The sequence below is a fragment of the Ambystoma mexicanum genome, chromosome 4q, assembly GCF_040938575.1.
Source record: "Ambystoma mexicanum isolate Mex_15411 chromosome 4q, UKY_AmexF1_1, whole genome shotgun sequence".
Lineage (NCBI taxonomy): Eukaryota > Metazoa > Chordata > Amphibia > Caudata > Ambystomatidae > Ambystoma > Ambystoma mexicanum.
The window spans coordinates 889,204,003-889,228,984 of record NC_090928.1 but is presented as its reverse complement, the minus strand read 5'-3'; the positions used below and the strand labels follow the sequence as shown (position 1 = coordinate 889,228,984).

General features: G+C 47.1%; 1 protein-coding gene across 1 annotated transcript in view; it reads left to right on the top strand.

Moving 5' to 3' along the window:
• PPM1B (protein phosphatase, Mg2+/Mn2+ dependent 1B) overlaps positions 1-24,449 on the top strand; it is a 416,865-nt gene extending 392,416 nt beyond the window's left edge. Inside the window, exon 6 of the mRNA XM_069608458.1 lies at positions 22,654-24,449. Coding sequence (XP_069464559.1) covers positions 22,654-22,683 — 30 coding nt within the window. The 3' untranslated portion in view covers positions 22,684-24,449. The remainder of the gene's footprint in view (positions 1-22,653) is intronic.
• The last annotated feature ends 533 nt before the right edge of the window (positions 24,450-24,982 follow it).

Below are 24,982 nucleotides of genomic sequence, written 5' to 3'. Positions count from 1 at the left end.
TCTCCTCCCTCCTCCCCACCACTCCCATACGTTGGGACAGTAACTCTTTTGACGGAGATCCGGTCGCTCGTAGAAAGCCAGGCAGTGGAGGAAGTACCAGCCTCCCAGCGAGGTTTGGGTTTTTACTCAAGGATGTTCGCCATTCAGAAGAACAAGGCAGGCCTGGGAGTTGTGCTGGACCTTTCCACCCTCTACCTCTCCTTATCCCTGCAAAAATTCAAGATGGTTACGCCAGCTTTTATAGCGGAGACATTGTGCAAGGGAGACTGGATGTGCTCTCTGGATCTGAAGGACGCGTACCTACACGTCCCGATTTGGCAGCCTCATCGTTCATTCCTACGGTTCAGGATCATGGGCCCAGGGTGTTTACCAGGCTCATGAATATGGTGCCGGCCCTCCTCAGAGCCTAGGGCCTCCACATCTACCCATACCTCGACGACTAGCTCGTCAGGGCTACATCTCCGGAAGCGGTTCACCACTCTTCCCATGCCCTTATGAACACACAGCACAATCTGGGCTTCTCGCTCAATCTCAGTCCCAGCTGCAGCCCATGCAGACTGACATTCTTGGCCTCATCTGGGACACGTGCTCCGAGAAGGTTTTTCTGTCGGAGGACGAGATCTCAGCCATCAAGAGGGTTGGTTGGTACCAACATCTCCTGGGTCTATTGGCAGCGGTTCTATTAGCTGTTCCGCACACGAGACTGAGGATGAGGCTGCATTTCACGGCCTCCTGGAACCAAGAGTGGGGCTCTCAATCCGAGATGATCAACATTCCTCCATCTCTCCACCCAGACCTAAAATGGTGGTACAGGTACTGCAACCTATGGACAGGATAGCCTTTCCGGCCACCCACCCCGCAGGCCACTGTCACCACGGATTCCTTGCTCGAGGGCTGGGGAGCCACCTTGGACGATCTGTCCACGGTACCTGGACTAAACAGGAATACCATATCAATTTCCTAGAGCTGCTCGCCATCTGGCTAGGGCTCAGGGCATTCCTACCACTTCTCAGGGGCAAGGTTGTCCTCATCCAGACAGACAACTCGACCAGCATGTACTACGTCAACAAGCTGGGAGTCACCAGATCCCCTCCGCTATGCGGATTGGTGATCAGCATGTGGGAGTGGGCCCTGGAAAACATCTACCTCACGGCAGCCCACCTCCCGGGGGAATCCAACCTGGAGCCAGACGGGCTCAGCAGGCTGGGAGCGGACCATTACGAGTGGCAACTAAACCTCTTTATTCAGGAGATCTTCAACAGGTGGGGTCCTCCCCAGGTGGATCTCTTTGTCTTCTGGCACAAGAAGTGCCCTCAGTTCGCCTCCTGGCAGGGACAAGGCCCCGGCTCCCTGGGCGACGCATTTTGGGTTCAGTGGAATGGCATGAGGGCTTACACCTTCCCGCCCACTCCGCCGATTCAGAGTAATTTGCAAGATCAAGGAGTCTCACCAACTCGCCATCATTGGCCGGCTAGGCCATGGTTTTCAGAGATGCTCAGCCTCTCAGAGATGCCTCCGATTTACCCCGCGCCACAGAAACTAGCCCTCACAGCGTGGTTCCGGAGCAGGTAACGCTGCAGCACCTCAGCCTCTCACAGGCTATTCTGGAAATCCTACATTGCGCAAGGAGCAAGGCTACCAGGGCTCAGTATAAAAGCAAATGGACCAGATTCTGCCACTGGGCAGACTCCAAGGGAATCGATCCCCTGGCATGTACTTTGGACGATGTGCTCTTGTTCTTGGTTCACCTCGCCCACTCTGGCGCGCAGGTTCACACTTGCGGTACATATCTCACAGCCATCGGAGCTTACAGGAACTAATTGGAGGGGAATCTTCTCCTCCAGTCCTATCTTCAAACATTTGACGGGGCTTGCGAGGCTCTACCCGCCCTTCAAGAGGCCACACCCGGTGTGGACCTCAACATAGCCTTGGGCACCCTTGCGCATAACCGTTCGAGCCAATGGTGTCTGCGGACATCAGGCTGGTCACCATCAAGACTGCCTTACTAGGCGGCCTTACCTCGGCTCGTAGAGTCGGCGAAATCCAGGCGCTGGTTGCCTCGGAACTATATATTACCTTTCACAGGGACAAAAGTAGTCCTGCCGACACACCCAGCATTTCTGCCCAAGGTGCAGTCTGCTTTCCACTTGAACGAGTAAATAGTCCTCCCTACATTCTTTGCCGATCCCAAGGACGAAGCACAGAGTGCTGTACTGCGTGCCCTGAAATTCTACTTGAACAGCACCAAGTGCTTCCGCAAATCAGACGCCCTGTTTGTCACTTTTGGAGGCTCAAGACCAGACTATCAGACCTCCATATCCCGCTGGATGGTCACAGCCATCAAAGAAGCATACGAGGGTCAGCACAAGCCTCTGCCGGCCAACCTGCATGCCCACACAGTCAAGGCCAAGGCAACGGCCATTGCATTCCAACGCCATGTCCCTTGGCAAATCATAAGCAGGGCTGCCACTTGGCCACTCCCTCGGCTTTCTGCAAGCATTATTTTTTGGATGCCGGCTCTAGATCTGACGCGGCTTTCGGACAGGCGGTTCTCAGGAACCTACTTTCTTAAGGAGGGTCTCCTCTCCACCCTGGGGCTACATTCAGTTGTAATCGCCCATGCAGTATGGAGGAAAGTGGACGGGACGTAAGAGTAATTATAAGTTAGTCACCGTAGTGACCAGCGTACTTAGTCCATAGTCCCCTTTCCTAAATACGTCCCACCAACCACCTCCCTAATAATACTGGTGTCATTAGGCAATGTAAAATCTACTGTCTATGCGTTGAGGACTGAGGTGTGGCGCCGGAGGGTGGAGTCAGGGCAGCGCATGCTCCCTAGGCCGCACTCCCACCCAACTCTAAATTTAAAGGGGAAGAAGATTTTTTCTGGTGAAAAAGGTTCTGTCTCCTGTCCATTAGAAGGGATGCCCATGCAGTATGGAGGAAAGCGAACTATGGACTAAGAGTATGTTAGTCACTACGGTGAGTAACTTATAATTTCTCTGGAGTTCCAAGATGGGTTCCCCTGCATTCCTCCCGTGGCAAGACCGGAACAGCACAAAGCCCAACCCATCAAGGAAGTTCAGGCCAAGCTGCAGAACCAGTCCCTCTGGGGCTCTGGATTATACTCCAGATACTTTCTGGTTCGCAAGAAGTCAGGCGGGTGAAGGCCCTTCCTGGACTTGCGTCCTCTCAAAAAATTCCTGTATTGCTGAAGTCCTAGAAGTTCAGGATGGTCATGTTGCAGCACATGCTCAGCCAACTGGAGGAGGAAGATTTTCTGGTAATGCTAGATCTGGAGGATGTATGTTTCCACTTCCCCTTTCACCCCAAACATTCGAAGTTCCTAAAGTTCGTCGTCCAAGAAAGTATAAAAACAATTCAAGGCGCTACCCTTTGGCCTCAAAGCAGCCCGGAGGCTGTTCACCAAGTGCCTAGCCCCAGTGGAAGCGTTATTTTGTCAGAAGGGAGTGTATGTCCACCCCTTCTGTCATGATTGCGTAGTCCGATCTTGTTTTTATACCCAGGCAGCGCATCATACAGTGGAGATGGTTCAGACTCTTAACGTCTCTGGGATTCTTCATAAACTATCTCAAATCCTACATAGTGTTGTCCCAAGATGCTCTGTTCCTGGAGGCCAGACTCAACAGTCTTGTGCTTGGCGGCCCCATTGGAGGAAAGGATATGTGCCATCCTGCGAAAAGTTCAAAGGCTATCCTCCATCGGAGTGGCGACAGTCCAGTCCATCAAATCTCTGTTGTGGATGCTGTCCTTGTGCTTCCATCTGGTACCTCATTGCAGACTACAAAGGAGATCTCTTCAGGAGTACCTGGATGCCAGGTGGAAGCAGATCTCTGGCTCATTGAACGGTAAGTTAGCCCTCAATCTAGTTTGCCGCCAAGCCATGCACTGGTGGTTTATCTGCCCTTACATCTTGGAGGGGGAACTCCCTTCAGGACCCTTCAGCATCAGGAGGCGGTCACGATCGCCTCACTGGAGGGTTGGGGGCACCCACATGTGCCAACTATGATAGATGCCTATGACTCCTGGAACTATGGGCAATTGTTTGGGCGCTTGGCTTTCAAGCCTCAGCTTTTGGTAAGAACTTAAATCGCAAGGTAAGAGAAACAAAAAAAAATTAGAATTTTACTGGCAATCATGAATTCAGCTCACGGCAGAAAACTCTTACTAGGAGGGGTATGGAGACCCTTATCTTCAATGCTGGTCTCCACTACAGAGGCAAAACCTTGGCTTGCAAACTCAGAAGGGTATCCAATGAGGGAGCCCGGCTTTCAAACAAGGTCAGTGTGGTACCAGATGTCTGACATGGAAACCCTTTATTCTAGTGGATGCAAGAACAGAGAGGTGAGGTCCTGTAAGCCTTCATATTTGTTTTTCCACTAATCCACAGTGGTTCTACAAACTCATCCGTCCTTTATGCCAAAGGTCACGTCTGACTGTCATTTAAACCAACCTTTGGTCTTAACGCTTGCGAACCCTTCTACACCTGCTGAAAGGTCCTTGCATTCACTGGACATGTGTCCCGTACCTTGAAATTCTATGTGGCATGCACTAGTGCTTTTTAAAAGACATCTCAGCTTTTTGGTAACTTTGGACCTGTGGGGCCCTATCGAAGACTTCCATCTCCAGGTGGCTCTCTGGCTGTTTCATGCATTACCATCACTTGGCCAACAGACCATTGCTAGGCCAGCTGAGAGCCCATTTCACTAGAGACATTGCTTTGACTTCTGCGTTCCTCTGTAGTGTTCCCATGCTGGATATCTGCGGGGCTGCTACATGGAGATCTGCTCACAGCATCATGCCATTTTACTGTTGCCAGAGACTCCAGGAAGGAGTCTTGTGTCGGACAAGAGGTGCTTTGCAACCTGTTTTCTTGAGGTAAGTGTCTTCCAGTGATAAATTTTATTGCATCTGTTGAGCCTTGCCACTGCCTATGGTTGTGTATATGTACTTCAAATGGATTGTGTCCTCCCACGTATTCCTCATCTTGTGATATTAGTTATTGCCAGCTTTGCTGCTTCGGAAATGTTTATTTTTTTTGGCAGAGGGCGCTGTGCTCGAGGGTGTGGTGTCGATTGTCCCTCGACAGGTTCCGTACCGTGTCGACATCACTGTTGGTATAAATAGCTTGAGCAGCGCCCGTTAGCTTCAGTTCCGTTTTTCCGATTGCTTCGCTCTTGAATGGAGCGCTTCGAGATTTTCTGTCAGAAAATGTCATCATCATCTACTGCTTCTACACCCAAGAGTGGGTGTAAGAAGTTTATCGACTGCAGTTCGAAGATTTCAATCACTGATCCTCACTGCATCTGTCTTTGGTGCCTGGGTTCAGATCATCGAACCGACTGTGGCTCCTGTCAGTCGATGATGGAGAAGGCCCTCTGTGTTAGGAAAGGTAAACTAGCGGTGGGGCGGGAGGCTTCGAAGGCCACTTCGAAGGCCTCAGCGACAAGACTTAATAAATCGTCCGATTCAAAAGAATCGCAACATCACAAAAAACTCTGAGATCCTGATCTCGTAGTAGATCGAGGCGATCTTCATCTTCTAAAAAAGTTAAAAGGATACATAGATCTCCATCATCATCCGATACATCGACCAAATTGGTTCGATGCCCAACTAAATCGGATTCCCCAAGAAAATGGGAGGACTTTAGAAGAAAGATGATGGTCTTTGAGAATGCGGCCTCGACCCCCCCTCAAAGAAACCCCAAAAGAACTGAACCAGACTCCTGTGTCATCCAATGGAGCAACCGGGAAGTCGGGAACTACTGCGGTAAGACCCAGTAGTATGGGTAAAACTCGAGTCGTCAAGGAATCCTCAAGAGTCGAGTGTTTCACCGACACCTCGTACAATTGTCGAAAACATCCGCAACTTCGTTGACGCCATCGGTGCCGACAGCTTTGATATCGAAGCCTAAAGCATCTTCGACACCTTTGTCGAAGACTTCATCGTGGTGATTGAAGATTCTTCGACACCTTCGAAGAATCCTTCCATTCATTCAATGAAAATTCAGGAGCAAGAGAGATTTACGCCATTACCAAAATCGGACTTTTTAAAGTCTGTCTTAGATTTGTGAAGAAACTGAGAATGGGGAAATCTCTCCTTTTGGAGTGCAATATGGCACTAGACAAGTTCCAGAGGAACTTATAGACCCAGAATCTAAAATGAGAGACCTGGGCATTGACACGTCACCTGAATTAGTTTGCAAGACGTGACCCTGCAGAACATGCAGATTCAGGGTACAGGAGTCTAATGAACAGAGTGGTAGAATATATGGGCTAGGGTAGAGCCCCACCCACTTTTGAACAGGACGATATGACAGACATAATTGTTCGGGGCCCCCAGAAAGATCCAGTTCTCCCCTTCCATAGGGCGCTTCAGAGAACAGTGGAAAAGAACTGGGAAACCCTGACAATATTGCTGCGGTTAACAGCAATTTTCCTAAGAAGTATAGAACTTCAACTTCTGATCCAGAGTATACGAATAGACATCCCACTCCAGAAAGTCTGGTTATTCAGGCTGCAACTACTTCGAGACAAACTGCATATCCAACCATACCTCCGGATAGAGAGGATAAGAAGGTTGATGATTGGGCCCGTAAAGTTTTTACTTCGGGTAGCATGGCCTTAAAGTCAACCAATGTCACATGTACCCTAGCCAGGTTCACACATACCCTGTGGGAATGCATTTCGGTGGTGGCTGAACATATTCCGGAAGGGGAGGAAAGGAAGGCTTCCTGAATATTGTCAGAGACGGGAAGAAAGCAATGGGGGAATGTCTCCAGTCTGGACTGGATACTGCTGAAATTATTAGCAGATCCGTGGCATCAAGCACAGTGTTACGTTGATTTGCGTGTTGGTAAAGTCTGGTTTTGCACCAGATTTGCAGGCCAGGCTTCTCAACATACCTTTTGATGGCTCGAGACTGTTTGGTAGTAAGGCTGATGAGAGCCTAGGAAAACTGCAGACCTCAAAAGCGGCAGCTAAATCCCTTGGTGCCTCCATGTGACAACCTCAGAAACCCTATTCGGGCTCATCTTCCTGGACGGGTTGTCCTTTTCGGTTCTACTCTTCTTTTGGTAGAGGAAGAGGACAGACTTTTCAAAGGGGCAAAAGAAATGTCACTCGTGGTGGACGAGGAAAGACAAAGCCATCTTCAGGAATGGCATCTTTACCCGCAGCCGCCCCAAATCACTCTGAGGCCTTATCATACAAAACACCAGTGGGAAGCAGAATCTCTCAGCATCTGAAAGAATGGCGGGGCATTACTTCAGATTCTTGGGCACTGGAAACAGTAGCTCAAGGTTACTGCCTTCCCTTCCTAAAAAGGCCTCGCGATCATCCACCGGGAGCCAACTCGACCAAAATTCCAGACCCGCTCCTTTTGCAGGAAATTTTAACCCTGCTAGAGAAAGGTGCAATAGAACATGTACCTGTGACAGAGAGGAACAAGGGTTGCTACTCCCCTTATTTTCTCATCCCAAAGAAGGACGGAGGATTGAGACCCATCTTGGACTTAAGAGACTTCAACATGTTCCTTAGGAAGGACAAGTTCAAGATGGTAACCCTTTCTCAGATCCTTCAGGCTCTCCAACTCCAAGACTGGTTGGTATCCTTGGACCTTCAGGATGCTTACTTTCATGTGCCAATCCATCTCAAGCACAAAGTACCTGAGGTTCGCAGTAGGCGGTTCTCACTATCAGTTTCGAGTTCTGCCGTTCGGGCTGACCTCCGCCCCAAGGGTTTTCACCAAGCTGATGGCGGTAGTGGCAGCGAGTCTCAGGAGAGGGGGATTCACGTCTACCCCTACCTGGACGACTGGTTGATCAGAGCACGTTCTCCCGAACAAGCTCAAAAACATCTGTCGATCACCTGCCACTTCTTTCACAATCTGGGCTTCTCCCTCAATTTCAAGAAGGCCCACATGATACCATCCCAAAAACTCCAGTTTATCGGAGCAGTCTTGGACACTTCCTTGGGCAAAGCTTTGCCTCCTAAAATAAGAGCTCTCCACATTCTGCAGATGGTAACAAAATTCCAGAAAGCCCAGCATCTGCCGGCCTTCGATTTTCTGAGGTTGCTCGGCCTCATGGCATCCTGCAATTTTCTGGTGCCAGAGGCCAGATTGAGAATGAGGCCCTCAGGACACAGTGGTCCCAGTTCTCGGGGAGTATGTCGGATCTTCTGCAAGTCCAGAGCACATTTGCTCAGGATCTACTATGGTGGCCTTGCAACGACCACATCCTCAAAGGGGAATCTTTTTGGCAACCATGGCCAGAGATAACAGTAGTAACGGACGCCTCACTCACGGGGTGGGGAGCTCATACCAACGATCTGACAATCAGCGGTCGTTGGTCTCCATCGGAGTCCAAACTACACATCAACCTGTTGGAGCTGAGGGCAAACAGACTAGCGCGGAAGGCCTTCCTGCCCTCTGTACAAGGAAAGAATGTCCTGATAGTGACGGACAACACAGTGGCCATGTACTACCTCAACAAAAGAGGAGGCGTAGGATCACTACCACTGTGCAGGGAAGCAATGGAGCTCTGGTTCTGGGCAATACGGGAAGGAATCTCTCGATTGGCAGTACCCCTAGCGGTGTCCAGTCATAATGTCGAACCAATAATGTCAAATTACAAAAATGTCGAATCCAAAAAAGTCAAACAAAAATGTCGAATTTTTTATTTTTTTATTTAGATTTATTTTTTGGGCTCTGGGGGTAAAAAAAAGGGGTAAAACAAAAAAAAATGTCAATATTTTTGTTTTCGACTTTTTGACTTTCGACATTATTGGATTCGACTTTTTGACTATAAACCCCACACCCTAGCTGGAGAGCAGAACACGGCGGCAGACGCTCGGAGCAGGCAGAGCAGTCTCCCACGAGTGGGTGTTAGCTCAGGAAGTCCTTCTGGAGACCTTCACCCTTTGGTGAACCCCTCAAGTGCATCTGTTCGCAACAGAGGTAAACCAGAAGTGCTAACAATATTGCTCAAGGGAATTTCCCCCGAGAGGAGCTCTAGGAGACACGTTTGTGGTGGACTGGGAGTTCGCCCTACTGTGCATGTTTCCTCCAGTCCCTGTGATTCCTCAAGTAATCAGGAGGTTGAGAAAGTTCAGGAAAACCATGATCCTAATTGCCCCAGATTGGGCCCGGAGGATGTGGTACCCGTACCTGTCCATCTGCCCTCCAGTGCGTGTTCCACAAAGAGGGGATCTTCTCTCGCAAGAGGAAGGTCAGGTTCTCTATCCAGAGGTCAAGACGCTCAACCTTCACGCATGGTTTCTTAGAGGTTGAGATACAGGGATTGGGACCTTCCGGATGACGTAATGGAAAATTTGCTTTCGTCCAGAAGGCCAGCAACAAAATCCTTGTATCGGTGCCGTTGGAACAAATTCAGTAACTGGTGCAAAGATAAGGATGTGGACGCTTTTCAATGTGGCACCCCAATGGTGCTTTCTTTCCTATTGCATCTAGCCAATCTGGGGCTCCAGATCGGAACAATTAAAGGATATCTTCCTGCGCTGTCCATTTTCAAGTGCTCCTCGGAAGAGGTTTCTTACTTCAAAATTCCATTAATCATTCAGTTCCTGAACAGACTTACCAATGTATATCCACAAGTACCGTTTCATGTCCCAACTTGGGATTTAAACCTAGTTCTTAAATTTCTAACTTGTATACCATTTGAGCCTCTGCACTCCTGTCCATTGAGGCTTCTAACACTAACAACTGTCCTCCTTGTAGCATTAACATCAGCCCGCAGGGTTAGTGAACTACAGGCTCTCTCATGTAAACCTCCATATACCACATTTTAAAAGGACAAGGTAGTTCTTAAGGTTAAACGATCTTTCTTACCAAAAGTAGTTTCTGACTTCCATTTGTCACAAAAAATCATTTTACCCACATTCTATCCTCTCTAAAGAAGAGGATAGACTGCATAGACTGGACACCAAAAGGGCCCTCAGTTTTTACATTTCAAGAATGTCAAAATTACGTCAAGATAACCAACTCTTTGTGGGTTATACAGGTCGTAAATTGGGGTGGCAGTGACAAAACAAACTATATCCCGCTGGATCATTCTAGCTATATTGGATTGCTACAGATTAGCAGGAAAAGACCCACTGGATGGGCTACGGGCCCATTCCACTAGGAATGGCTACTTCTGCAGCTTTGAAGAGGGGAGTCCCTGCAAAAGATATTTGCTCAGCTACAACATGGGCATCAATGCATACCTTCAAGCATTACTGCTTAGATTCCTCCTCCAATGAGGGTTTATTTTCCAGGGTGGTACTTCATTCCGTCCATGAAAACAATAACTAGTACTTTCACCTCCAGATTGACCACTGCTATGGGAGTCTATCACAAGATTAGGAATATGTGGGAGGACGCAATCCATTCGAAGAACTAGTTACTTACCAACTGTAGCGTTCTTTCGACTGGATGTTCCTCCCACGTTTTCCTCATCGACCCTCCCAGCCTACTGTGCAGTACAGTTAACGTTTTCTTACACTTTCCTCTCACGATGGGCCTCTCAGTCACAGGTCACGCCTGGCTGTATTTACTCGAAAAAAAAAGAACTGAAGCCAATGGGCGCGGCTCGAGCTATTTATACCAACAGTGACGCCGACACAGTACGGAACCCGTCGAGGGACAATAGACGCCACGACCTCGAGCACCGTGCCCTCTGCCGAAAAAATAAATAAAAAGAATTCCGAAGCAGCGAAGCTGGCGATAACTAATATCACAAGATGAGGAATACGTGGGAGGAACATCAGAGTCGAAAGAACGTTACAGTTGGTAAGTAACTTGTTCTGTGTAATCATGTTCTCTATGCGCTTATGTGCCACTTTCTGGCACACTTAATTGGTGTCCTGCAATTCTCCCCCACCCCCTGAATCCAGAACCACTCTGGAACTCTACCCCACTCCCGCCCCGCCCTCCTGCACTTGTGCGATCTGAATGACACAAGGCCTAGTAAGATCATTGTTTTGTCCTCCTTCTGTCCCCCACACGTCTTGTCGCGCCTAGAAACACTTGTGTACAGGCAAGTTATAAATGTCTTCTCTTGTATCATAACATGTGAATCCATGCTGGAGAAAGAACAAGTTACTTTACTGTAACTCTTGTTCTCCAGCATGGGTATTGCATGGATTCACATGCAAACCTGCAATTAAAACAGTTACTGTCACACATATATCAAAAAACCTGGATTAGACCAACATAACCCTTCCAATCTCCGCCCAATAGCGAACTGTAACTTTCTCCTAAAAATCTTGGACAAAGTTTCTACTATCCAACTCCACGATTACATCGACACGAACAACCTCTTACACATCCAACAATCGGGCTTTAGAGGAGCACATGGTACGGAGACGGCCTTGTTCGATCTTCAGACCAAAATGCTTAGTATCCTGGAAGAGGGAAAACCAGGGATGCTGATATTAGACCTCTCAGCAGCATTTGATTTGCTCGATCATCATAAACTCCTCGAGGCTCTAGACAAATCAGGTAATTGTTCTCGAGGAGCTATAGACTGGGTATGATATGATAAGGCATTTGTAACGCGCCTATACACAAGTGTTTCAAGGCGCGACGAGGCAGGAGGGGGGGGGAACAAGGGGAGACAGACAACGATCTTACTAGGCCAGGTGTCATTCAGATCGCGCAAGGGTAGAGGGGAAGGGAAAAGTGCATGGGGGAAGGGAGAGGGGAAAGTGCAGTACAGGGTTATAAGCATACAGGATAAATAACAAAGGCCAGCTGGTGGCAAGTGCGAGGTAAGTGCAGACAAGTGCTGGGAAGGGGGGCTGTATGGATACAGACACAGTCCCGTAGTGCAGGGGTTGCCGTGGAGGCAGTGCAGGGGGGGTGGCTGGGCTGTGAACGGTGAATGGCCCAGTTGCAGATTCAGTGCAGTTTCAGTAGTATTAGCAGGGGAGAGGGGGAGAGAAAGCGGAGGCAAAGAGGAAGGTTTTGAGGTGCTTCCGGAACCGGAGGTGGTTCTCCTCAAGTTTCAGGGAGGTAGGAAGGCTGTTCCAGAGGGAGGCCCCTGCAGTGGAAAGAGATCTGCCCCCAACTCGTTGTTTGGAGAAGCGGCTGACCCTGAGGGAGTTGGAGGCGGATGAGCGAAGAGCTCGAGAAGGAAGATATTTAGGAAGAGGGAGTTGAAGGTATTTTGGCCCAAGGCCCCAGATGGCCTTGTGGACAATGCAGAGGGTTTTGAACGAAGGAAGGGGTAACATCCTTCCTTAATAATCTGAGCTCCAAGATCCACTGGGATGATCATTTCTCTAAACCCCGACTTCTAAATTGTAATGTACCCCAGGGGGCCAGCATATCCCCCCTTTTGTTTAATCTTCATCTACGATGTCATTGTACCCTACTAACCAACTTGGGTCTTTTTTTTTTACACATTTCACTGACTAAACACAACTAGTCATCGAACAGACCTGCTGTCATACCACTGACAATAATAAACTTGCTAGCATCCACTGCTCCATCGAAGACTGTGTGATGACAAACTGACTTTGCCTCAACGGAAGCAAGACTGAACTCATGATCTTTGGATCACCCCAGGCAAGAGCAAAACTGAACACAGATCACATCACCTTTAAGATCAAAGACACAAATATATGGGTCTCGGACAATGTCCAGACACTAGTTGTCTACCTGCAAGCATCCTTGGGAGCGGAAGCCCATGTAACATATCTGAAAAACTGCTGATGCCACCAAAGGCGGCTCAGTCGCATCAGACCTGTTTTGAGCAAACAAAACAGCACCATTATTGCCAGAGCCATAATCTTGTCTAGACTGGACTGCGGGAATGCACTGCTGAAGGGGGCTAATAAATAATGCATCAACCAATGTCAGATCATACAGAACAATGCGGTAAGGACAATTACCAGGGAAAAAAAGGGGGGGGTAACGTATCACAGAAGACAAAGTCCCTTCACTGGTTAGTCTTGAATGACTGCATCATCTTTAAAACAGTGACCATTCTCCATCACTGTATATTTGGATCTGCCCCCGTCTACCAGAAAAAAACAAATAACCTCATATGAACCTTGCCACACCTTAAGATCCAAGGCGCAAGGGTTCGTGAAAGTAACTCTCTCCCAAAAAATCCAATGGACTTGGGAGAGCCTTCCCCACCAAAGCGACTTCAAAGAGGAATGAACTCCTAAACAGCCTAAGACTAGAATCTAACTACCTATCCTTTAGGAAGAAACTTAGGACACTGTTGTTCAAATAATGGACCTGTATAAATACTAAAGACCATGTAAAGTAATCTACCCAGGATCTGTAATCCTGTTCTGCTATCCCGTCACTTTCCTGTTGTCATTGTCTTTATGTAATGCGCCCTGATGCCTATATATTAAAATAAATAAAAAAACATAAAAAAAATATGGCCAATTGTGCCTTTAAATGTACCCATAGTAAGACAAGCGCATCGTTTTACAGGCTACTCTGATCCTAGTATGATTTATTCTTAAACCCAAAATCATGAAACATGATCTTGTGGTGGGTCCATGTTTATATCCACTTGCGGCAGACCCTGTTCCTCAAAGGGGCCCAGAGGACTCATTGCATCCTATTCCTCCAAGAACAGAATAGTGTTAACAATAGGTACTCTTGGACAACCTTTGGTCCCCTCATGAATTATCCATGCACATACATATACTTTTAAGTTTAAGCGACATTTTCCAAGCATCCCTTCAGCAAGAATTTAGATTTAAATCGGCTTCATCAAAGCCATACTGGCAGGCCTCCCAATAAGATTCTGAAGTGTACGTATTTTACTCCTATTTTGAAATTATTGTAGGGTTGAAAAGTAATTCTGTGAGGATTTTATTTTTTATTTAGAAAAGTGGAAGTAAATTTGAACTCTAAAGCATATCACTTTTGCAAATCCTTACTCCTGTGTCCCGTCCCCTTTCCTCCATACTTATGGGGACATCGCTCCGTCCTGTGGGAGGGGACCGGAGCACTTTGTAAAAAGCATCCACATTTATTTTTCAAAAATGTGTCCTTCCTCTTTCTTGCGCGGGGCCTAGCAGGCGGCTGTAACCCCACCCTCCTTGGCTCCGCATCGCCCATCAGTCCTTTTCTCCGCTCGTTCGGGACTGGACGCACTTGCATCCTCAGAAGATTTTCTTCCCTTTTTTCCTCTCTGGCTCTCGCTAGTGATCGTGTACTAGTCTGTCTGTCGTTCAAACTAGACTTTCCAGATTGTTCATCGTGTCACCGATGCTTCGCGAGGGCGGATCCCCATCCTCTTTGTTTAGAGTGCTTGGGTCCGGATCACCGTTGGGGCTCCTGTTTTCACTGCGACTCCCTTTCGGTCCGAGTACTTCAGCGTCGGTTGGAGCGGTGGGAGGAGGTGTTCCGACAAACTCCTCCTTCACATTTTCAGACATTCATCGACGAAAAGAAGAAATGCCCGGTAAGTTCTTTACTTTTCAGAGCACCCATGCCGGGGGATACCTTCCCAGGTTCCTCTCTGGCCGGGAGGAGCGTGGATCGCTCTGTCACTGGGGTCCGCCCTGAGGTGCCCGTTGGGCCTAATAATTGTACCAGAGTTTTCTCCAAGGGTCTCCGTAAGGGGCCTGTGGATACCAGAGCACGCTCCGAGGCCCCTCCTGTGGTGGCTGTTTGTAGACCCAGTTCTACTGAATCGTGGGATACCGGAGCTTGCTCTGAAGCCTCTGTCGGCTTCCCTCAAAAATAAGTCCGGGGTGCGCCCCGAGGCCTTGACGGGGCTTGCTGTCACCGAACAGATGTTCGAGGCCCACGCGGATAAGACTTTCGCCGGACGTGGGTCTGAGGTCCCTCTTTCAGAGGCTAAAGTTAACAACATTTCTGAGAGGCCGGATAAGGCCTTACCGGTGAAGGCTGTTTCTCACCGTTCCCACTCTTGCGGCGACACCAGATCTGTTGAGGGGGCAAAGAAGGAAAGTTATTCTTTTACCGGCAGTGCTGAGGTCCTTCCTAGGAAGTTTAATTTGGCGGTTGGTATGTCGCAGAAACATTCCAGGCCAACCGGCTATGCCGAAGTTCCTTATGTTAAGGCTAAAGTTAAGACCCCTGATCCATCGACGGGGACCCCTGCCTCATTTCCTCACATGCCGCAGTTTCCCTCAAGCGATGACAAAATGGCGCCCGTTCCCGCCTCGACCGCTGTGGCCATTTTGGGTGCTACCCCTACAACTACGCCATCGGCCTCGGGTGTAGGGCTTGGTTCCTTGGGTGAACATAGTTCCTTGTGCGCATCCTTATCGGCCAGTTTACGATTGGAACGCCCGGATGCCCCTTCCGCACAATGTTTCGTTGTCTGTGGGGTTGGCACCTTTGATTTTTGTGGATACATCAGGGGGATTGCCCGGTGTGGCAAACTTCTCTGTTACGTCCCTGGAATTATCCTCCTCATGAGAGGCCTCCTCCGGTTCCAAAACAGTCCCCGGAGGGTGCCTTTTTTGGCAAATTTCAGATGCTTATGCGTACCGACCCCATAAGGGAGTATTTCAAAGGACTTTATAGGGAGATATGTCCGCCCGAGCCTCCAGCGCCACCCGTTCCTCCGGCGGTGCCGCCAGCACCTCCCTTGCCTTCGGTGCCTTCCCCAACTCTTCCGCCTTTGCCTCCATTGTCTCCTGAGAAGGCAGCACCCGACACTGCTCAGCAGGATCCTGATCTGTCGGATGGCGCGCAAGGCGATCAGGACAACGAGGACCTGCACCGCTCTATTAGAGCTTTTCATGACTGGGTACTGGACATGTACTTCTTAGATGTTCCGATGCCCGGGGCACCTGCTCCGCAGGAGGGCGTGCTTTCTGGGGCGTTCACCCTGTCTCCTTTGAAGCGTACCGGCCTGTTCTTGCAGAAGGACGTTCTGGCCGAGGTCCGTAGGGTTTGGGAAAAGCCACACTCTGGACTTTTAGTCAATAAGAGTATTGACGCGAGATACAGGCTGTATTCTTCGGAAGAGGTGGCCCTGTCGTCTTGTCCGCCCCCTTCCTCCACAGTGGTGGCTGCGGCCACTTTACAATCCAGGCCTGCAGCATTCTCTTCCACGACGGCTACTCAAGTTCTGGACAAGCCCGCCAACTCGGCCTTGCAGCTCAGGCAGGCCAATGCCGAACTGGTGTTAGCGGGGGCTAATATGCGGATGTGGAAAGGTCTGACGGAGTTTGAGGAGTTCATCCCGGTCTAGAAGCTGGAAGACTTTAAGGGGGGGGGGAATTATCCGACGCCAGGGTCTTGGCCCAGAATCTCCTGGAGGCTGCGGGTCATCACGTAGACACCTCTGCACGGGGCCTTATGCTAGGGGTTGATGCCTCACGGCAGGCGTGGCTGCATGCCACTAAATTTTCAAAAGAAGTGCAGGACAAGGTGTTGGACCTTCCGTTCGATGGTAAGGAGCGCTTTCATTCTACAACAGATGTAGAGCTCACCAAGACGAAGGATAGCACTCGGACAGCTAAATCCTTGTCGGTCCTTGTTAAGACCCCTTTCAAAACCCAGAGACCGTTGTCCCAAAGACGACCCTCCTCTGGCTTTAGGGGCTTCCTTGACTGGAAATCTCGCAGAGTGGATACCCCTTCGGGGAATAACTGGCGTAGGCAACAACGCACTCGGTTGTTCTCCCGCTCCTCAGCCTCCTCCTCGGGTTCAGGTGGTAACACCACCGAAAAACCTACTGAATGAGGGTTCTCCGCGCTCGCACGAGACCCCGGTGGGAGGACGCATTGCGTCTCATTGGGAGGCGTGGCAGACCACCACCGAAGACAGATGGGTCTTGTCAGTCGCTCGGCCGGGCTTCTGCTTACCCCACACCGCAACCCTCCTTTTCAGCTGTCGGGCTCGCCCTCCCTCAAAGCCGAGGTTCAGAAACTACTGGACCTCAAAGCTGTGGCTCCATTCTCCTCAGGGAGCGAGGGGAGGGCTTCTACTCCCGGCTGTTTACGGTGCCCAACCAGACTGGCCTGTGCACCATCCTAGACCTTTCCCAGTTCAATCTTTTCCTACCCCAAGAGAAATTCAAGATGATCACGCCCAGCCAGATACGGTCCTCCTTGCAGATTGGCAATTGGCTCAGTGTGGTGGATCTTCAGGATGCGTACGTGCATATTCTGATTTGGAATCCACACAGGAGATATCTCCGTTTCTCTTTGGGAGAGGAGCACTTCCAGTTTCAAGTGCTTCCTTTTGGCCTCCGCTCGGAGATGCTGGTGATTGCGGCCTTTCTTTGTCTGCAGGGTATCCATGTATTTGGACGACTGGCTCTTAAGCAGCCCTTGTCCGTTGAAAGCAGCGGGCAATCTTCAGTCTCTCCTTCAGCTCCTGTTCCATCTTGGGCTGTCGGTGAACTGGCGGAAATCTTCCATGACGGTCTTGCAGGACTTGATTTTCCTGGGTTTTCGCTAGAACACGATCGACTGCAGAGTGTACCTGACTGGGGACAGGATGGCGTATCTGTTAGCAACATGTCAGGTGTTTGCGCAGTCTGAGAGCATGTCGGCCTGGTGGTTCTGGAGGCTTCTGGGCCTCATGGCCTCGTGCGTGTTGGCTCTTCCTCTTGCTCGTCTCAAGATGAGACGGACCCAAATGGCTCTTCGGAGTTCTTGGCGTCAGCCTGCAGTCCCGGATTCCAAGCTGATAATGATTCCGGCTTCCATGAGAGTGGACCTGGAATGGTGGTAATCTCTCAGCAACCTGTCGGTGGGTGCAGGGTTTCAGGACCCTGCTGCTACGGTGACGATCACGACGGACTCCTCCCATCTGGGGTGGGGTGTGACGTTAGATCTTCTTCAGGTCTCGGATATCTGGTCGCATCAGGACAAGCTCCTCCACATAAATCATCTAGAGCTTCTGGCGATCTTCCGAGCGCTCAGGGCGTTCAGATCGATCATTGCCAACAAGGTGGTCCGCATACGCACGGACAATGTGGTGTCGATGTATTACATCAACAAACAAGGGGGAACCAAGTCTCCCCCCCCCCCCCCCCCCCCCGTGGACCTGTCCATCCAGATTTGGGAGTGGCCCATGCTTTATGGTGTTTGGCTGCTTGCATTGCACATCCCGGGCCACCTGAATGTCACAGTGGATGCCCTCAGCCGGCGGACAGTGGTCGGCTACGAGTGGGAGTTGAAGGCAGAGGTCCTCTCATGGATTTTCTTGCGTTGGGGCACACCAGAGGTGGACCTCTTTGCTACAGCGGCAAACAAGAAGATTCCTCAGTATGCCTCTCAAGGGGGGCTGGGAGCCTCCTCTCTGGGGGATGCTCTCGTGATTCCATGGCACAACATGAGAGCTTACGCCTTCCCGCCTCTGTCTCTAGTCCATCGGGCAATTTGGAAGCTGAAGAACTCAGTGAACTGTTCCCTTCTACTCATAGCCCTGTGGTGGCCGGCCAGGTTTTGGTTCTCAGAACTTCAACACCTGTCGATGTGTCCGCCGATCAGGTTACCAGTGACCTCCGATCTTCTTCATCAAGGGGAACAGCAGCTGTGGCACCCCTCCCCATAATCGCTCAGCTTGGCGGCATGGTGCCGGAGTTCAAGTCTTTATAACATCTTAACTTGTCTGCGGATAACATGCGTATTATCCAGGCAGCCAGGAAACCCTCGACTAGATCCCAATACAGCAGTAAATTGCTCAGATTTTGTCATTGGTGTTTGGGAAAGCGGTTGGACCCAAGGGAGGCTACGATTGACACAGTGCTGTCCTTCGTATCCTTCCTAGCAGAGTCGGGTGTTCACGTTCTGTCATGCAGAACTTACCTTTCAGCGGTCTCTGCTTATCTTTCTACGGACCAATGTTCTTACTCTGTGTAATCCAGTGGTTAAGAGGCATTTTGCAGGCTTGACACGCCTCTACCCTCCAGTTAGTACTCCGCACCTGCCGTGGGATCTAAATGTAGTCCTCACAGCATTGTGCCATAAGCCTTTTGAACCCATGGCCACGGTGGACCACAAGTACCTGTCCTGGAAAGTTTCCTTTTTGGTCGCTGTTAGGTCAGCAAGGCGGGTGAGTGAGCTCCAGGCCTTGTCGGTGGAGCATCCCTTCTTGGTTTTTCACAAGGATAAGGTAGTCCTACGGACGTATCCTGCTTTCCTGCCGAAGGTGGTAACTGAATTCCATCTGAACCAGTCGATCTCCCTTCCGGTCTTTTTTCCGAACCCTACCTCAGAGGCAGAAAGGGTTCTGCATGGTCTCGATGTCAGAAGGGCTCTTAAATTCTATCTGGACAGAACATCCGAGCTTAGGAGTTCTCAACTATTTGTGACTTTTGGTAACCCTCAGGGTAATCAGGCGTCTAAAGTGACTATTTCCCAGTGGATTGCCGCCTGCATTATGGATTCTTTCACCGTCCAGGGGCTGAAACCTCCTAAAGGTTTTCATGCACACCTGGTGCGGGGCAAAGCAGCCTCGTTTGCTTTTCAGAAATATGTCCCCTGGGAGTCCATTGCTAGGGCAGCTACTTGGGCCTCTCCATCTGCTTTTTGTAAGCATTATTGTCTTGACATGAGCTCAAGAGCAGATACTCAGTTTGGTCAGGCTGTGCTGAAGAACCTTTTTCAGTAAGCGGTATTTCCATCCACCCGTAGTTCCTATTAGGAGTGCTTGGGAATCTCCCATAAGTAGGGAGGAAAGGGGACAGGATTTAGGAGTATAACCAGGTTACTCACTGTAGTGACCACCTTACTCCTAGTCCATAGTCCCCTTTCCTCCATACGCCCGCCGTCCCCTCTAATAAGGTTCCTCTGTTATTGCTGATAGGTCTTTGACCTGGCGATTGAAAAGGACTGATGGGTGGGGCGGAGCCAAGGTGGGCGGGGTTACGGCCGCGTGCCGGGCCCCGCTCAAGAAAGAGAGGAAGGACACATTTTTGAAAATAAATGTTGGTTGCTTTTTACAAAGTGCTTTGGTCCCGTCCAACAGGACAGAGAGATGTCCCCCATAAGTATGGAGGAAAGGGGACTATGGGCTAGGAGTAAGGTGGTCACTACAGTGAGTAACCTGGTTAATTTTGCACATAGTAAATCATTCCTGTTCATTTTTTAATTCCTCTTCATATTAGACGATATATAATTGAGTTCTTTACTATGTGTGGTTCTGCTCTGCTTGTATTACTGATTAAAAATGTTGTGGTGCTGTGTAGATGGAAACGGCAGGGGACTCTGGATCTGTTGTTGCCAATGTTTTTATTTAGAGTATTTTTTGCTCTTTTTTCATTGGGTCCATTTGCCACCGAGTAAAAATTGCAGGTGTGCTCAAGTGAAAGCATTTTGTATTGTAGCAGCATTTTCGGGCTAAGAAGTATTGCTTAACTAATTGTTTTGTTATCTATGAGCAAACCCACTGTATTTTGTATTTACATTTTGTTTTTTATATAGCACCTTAACCTGGAGCGCTGTACATTAACTATAAAGCACAGTACAATAAAATTGAATAGGCAATTGAATCCAGATTACATTCACTCAAGGGTGTAGAAGTGTGGTTTAAGAGAACCACGTAAGACAGAATAGACAGTAATAGAGTGAAAAGAGTGAGAGAGCATTTAAGTGGAGAGGAGCAAGAAGTTCAAAAGATCGGAAACGAGACTGAGCGCAGGGAGGACGAGGAACCAAAAGTATAAAATGAGCAGAAGACCGCAGAGAGCGAAATGGAGCATAGAAAGATATGCGTTCAGTAAGATAGTTGGGAGCAAGACCATAAACAAAAAAATTAAACTTAATTTGAGAGTGAAAATGTAGCCAATGAAGTGTTGCAAGAGACGAGGAAATAGAGTCCCGATAAGGAAGAATACACAATAGACGATTTGAAGAATTAGACTGAATTTAGAGGTGCTATCACGATGAAGAGAGAGGATTTGAAGAGAAAAATTAGCAAAGTCAGAGGCAGACAATGTTGAGAGAATAGTCCGGGGTGGGAGGAGAAAAGTTGTGCAAGAGTTTGAAAAAGACGCCTAGGTTGGGAAGTTTGTGTAGTAGATAAGAAAAATAAGCACTGCCACATGTTTGAACGATTAGACAGAGTATAAGCCCTTTGTCATCTAACAATAGATATAGTTTTGCAATATCTAGAAAGGGTTTTCTGAACCAGTTGACGATCTCGCTCTGAGAGCAGATGGTGGATGGGGTATCTTCAGCATCTCGCAAGCGGTTTCTTTATTCGACTGATGTCAAAATAAAATAAGAGAAAATAAAATGATGTCCACGCCAAGTCTAGGTGCTGAACAGCTGACTGGTGGAAACAATTGTATGTTGAAAAATTAGTTGGAAAGCATTAAGAAATATAGGAGATCCTAGACATTTCTGCAACATGCTAACAAGTCCTCTTCTAAGCAGTACTGTAAAGGAGCCCTACAAATGTTTCCTTAGTAATGCAAAAAAAAGTGCATCTCAAAACGCACAGTAAAAACGGACTTTGAAGCGATCATAAAGATTAATCTGTACAATAATGCCTAAGTATGGGGTATGGGAGATATATCAACCTGTGGCTGGGGTAGTTCAGTACTGAAGGGAGAGTTACATGGCATTGGCATGACCATATTGGGTTGCTGAATGTTTGGAAAAATTGAGTATGCACATTACTTCCATGCTGCTGTAGTTTTCCGAGGTTACATTTTATATATTGTCCATGAGTGACACTACATGCTCATGCATACACTCCCCGAGAAAGGATACTTTACCTTAAATGTTATAGTAATCTACATGCAGTGTGGCATCACCTTTTAAAGAACGTCATGTATTTTACGGCTCTGTTGGGATAGATTTAATTGGCAGACGAAAGCATTGTCCCTGGCTTTCGGGGGTACTTCATCAGGATTAACCCACATTGCAGAATGTTAAGAAATATGATGCCAAACGTTGTGCATCGTCTAAACCACTAGTGTGTGGGGGAAGAGTCTCGGGATTCTGTTTGAATTTATACACACAAGGGACAGAGTATATATTCAGTGATCCAGCATGAATAAAAGTACAAATGGCAAGCCTTTTTAACAGAAGAGTAAATCTAGAACTAGAGTTCATGATATGGAGTGAGTCGGGGTTCTGGCATGGGGAACTTGCTTAAAACAAACGCATTCCAGCAGAAATGGTGATCACAGCAGTTTCCCAACAGTAGTTTACAAGCAGTGATATTTTAAAACCATGACATTTGTAGAGCCTGAAGTAAAATAAAAATGTAACAATTGTGATATGGATTGAATATTTAATATTTTCGAAGACGAAAGTGCTTCCATAATTTAGTAAACTTCATAAATTTAGCATGTTTTTGTATAATTGTATTGATATTTGTGGCTGAAGCTCTCTGGTCATTTCTACTGCTTTCATATATAACGTGACCCTGTCCCTTATTTGCCTCATAAATATTAAATGTGCAGGAAATAACAGCAAATGAATGCCCAAATTACATGGCACACATATTGGAGCAAGGATACTGATTATGCAAGATTCGAGCTGATGACAGGTATTTTCTAGGCGGGGCATTGCGCAGCCTGTATGGGCCTGAACGTTTTCAATCTATTTTATGAAATGGTAGTGAATATTGTACATCAGTGTTTATACAATATAGTGTAAAGGGTTTGTCTACTTCATATAGATTTTAACTTTTCTTCTTTGTCTTTTCTTATAGGGTGGTGGAGATCTAGAAGACCCGTGGTAGCCTTACAAATCTACTAAAATGTTTTTGATTCAGTAAAATGGGGGGTACAAACTTTAATCACAGTTTTCTTAAATGCAAGGGAAACAGTCTGGTGGATCTGCAACATTATATGTAATGAGCAGAACAAAATTATTAGAATTTTTCTTCCTTTGTTCATTTGTGTTTCCTGATAATGCCACTCTTAGCATTGCCTACGCTGCAGTATTTTTTCCAGTCTCTGGTTTTCTGGTAACATCTGTATCAAGCGTCAGTCTTTGAAAACCACGGAAAGTGATGCTACAGGCAGATGAAGAAACGTACTGAAGATGCATGGGATTGTACAGTAGTTGTACTTGTAAAATGCATCGTAATCTTTAAAGCAAACTCGCAACATCAAGCATGTAAGAGGACAGAACAGATGATTGTATGAGACATTACGTATTTCACTGTACTGAGTTGGCAGCTACATGGCTTGGAGGTAATTTAAGGTGGGCAATATGCTGTAGGATGTGCATTTTTTCCTTTCGTATTTTCCACTTTCACATGCATCACCAGTCTTTTTTTTTTCTCTAGTGTCTAAATTGTGATATGTTGCCTACTGCTTTGCTTGATGAAAAGTGCGTATGGCAATAACATGAAGATTTAAGACCTATACAACCATAACATTTTACGCATGATGTACACGTCCTTCAACTCTTACTAGACAGAATAGAATCTTTTCATACGGAATTAATTAATTTATGGTTAGTTGTAATTTTGCTTTTGACATCTCACTGCTGCATTTTTTTAAAAAAAGCTAAAAACTTGCCTTTATTATAATGTAAATTGTGATTTTGTTCTAAATGTGGTTTTGTATAGTTTCCTCTGATTTTTCAGCCCAAGACCGACATGTCTTGTGTAATATGGGTATCATTTTTAATTGTTTGCATTATTTTCAGAGCTTAAATTATCACTTTGAGATTACTATAAATACAGTTAAAATGATCTATTTTAAATCTTAGAAAATATTAGAGATATTTTCATGGGTTCACTGACCTTTCATTTTATAAGCAATGGGCATGGTACAGAGTGGCTGTCACGTAAGGTACTTGAAAATTCTTTAGTTCAATTCTATTTTTGCAATAACCTTTTTTTTTGTATTCTTTTGAGTTGTGCATGTATTGAGTCCAGTTACTGCTGACAATTGACACGAGTAAAGTATTTATCTTAAAGAAGCTATTTGGGTGGGGTAGCAATGAATGTATCCATCTCTACATGATTTACACGATGTGGATGCCTTGTAATCATTTTCCTATTTGTTTAAACAGTTTTCAATAAGGATGTTATTACCCTTGTGTGTAGATTAAGGCGACAACAGTCGTCAGCTGGTTTTTGTGTGAAATTGAATTCATTGTATTTTTCTGTAACACTTTTTTCTCCCTGCTGAGTTTGTAAACCTACATATTTTTACATTCTGGTACGTAAACCAGCTTCCCAATCATTTTTCATTGTGTATTTGATTTCTCCGTCAAACGAAGATTGCCACAATATATTTTATTTATTCATTAGATTTTAGCCTTGTAAGTTAAAGTGTTCTAAATGATAATGTTAACAGGTATTTGTCCCTTTACTGGGTTTTTGGGTTGTTTAAAGATTGGGAATGAAGAATGCAAAGAGGTTTGTTCAGACTGTCTGCTCTTGTCCAACCCTGTACTTGATAGTACCTTCTCAGTATGATATTGTGATGTTTCATACAATACAGCGAACATAACCAACTTGTTATCTTCAATAAAGGATTGCTAAAATGACGTGCTCTGGTGTTCTCCAGGCTTAAGTAGTTATATTTTTTTATCACTAATGAAATACTCAGTGTGGATGCTAAGAGCAGCAATTTACTGGCCTGTTTCCAACCTCTCTTCCATTGCAAACTTTTCATAAATTATACTTTAGCAATAACCACTGAGTATCCTTTGCTCCAAGCCAGCTAGGATCCTGCTCAAATCAACCAGAAGACTTGGGAGATGAGATCCATGAGTTCAGAATTGAATACCTTTTAGTTCTTGATTTGTCACAATAGCCATGACTGTAGATCTTGTGATAACTTAATTATCTGGTATGCAATGCACTGAATTGCTGTCAACCTCAATCTTCTCATGAATTTTCAGACCGCGCTAATGGAGCTTGTATTCCCTATTGGTGCTTTGAAGCAACTTCTGTATGCAATTAGCATGTTTCAAGAAGCCAAATAAATACATAAAGAACTCTAGTGTGGAGAGAGGGAACTGTGACCTCATTAAGAGTATCTGAAAAGGGAGATATGCTTAATGTTTTTCAATCTGGT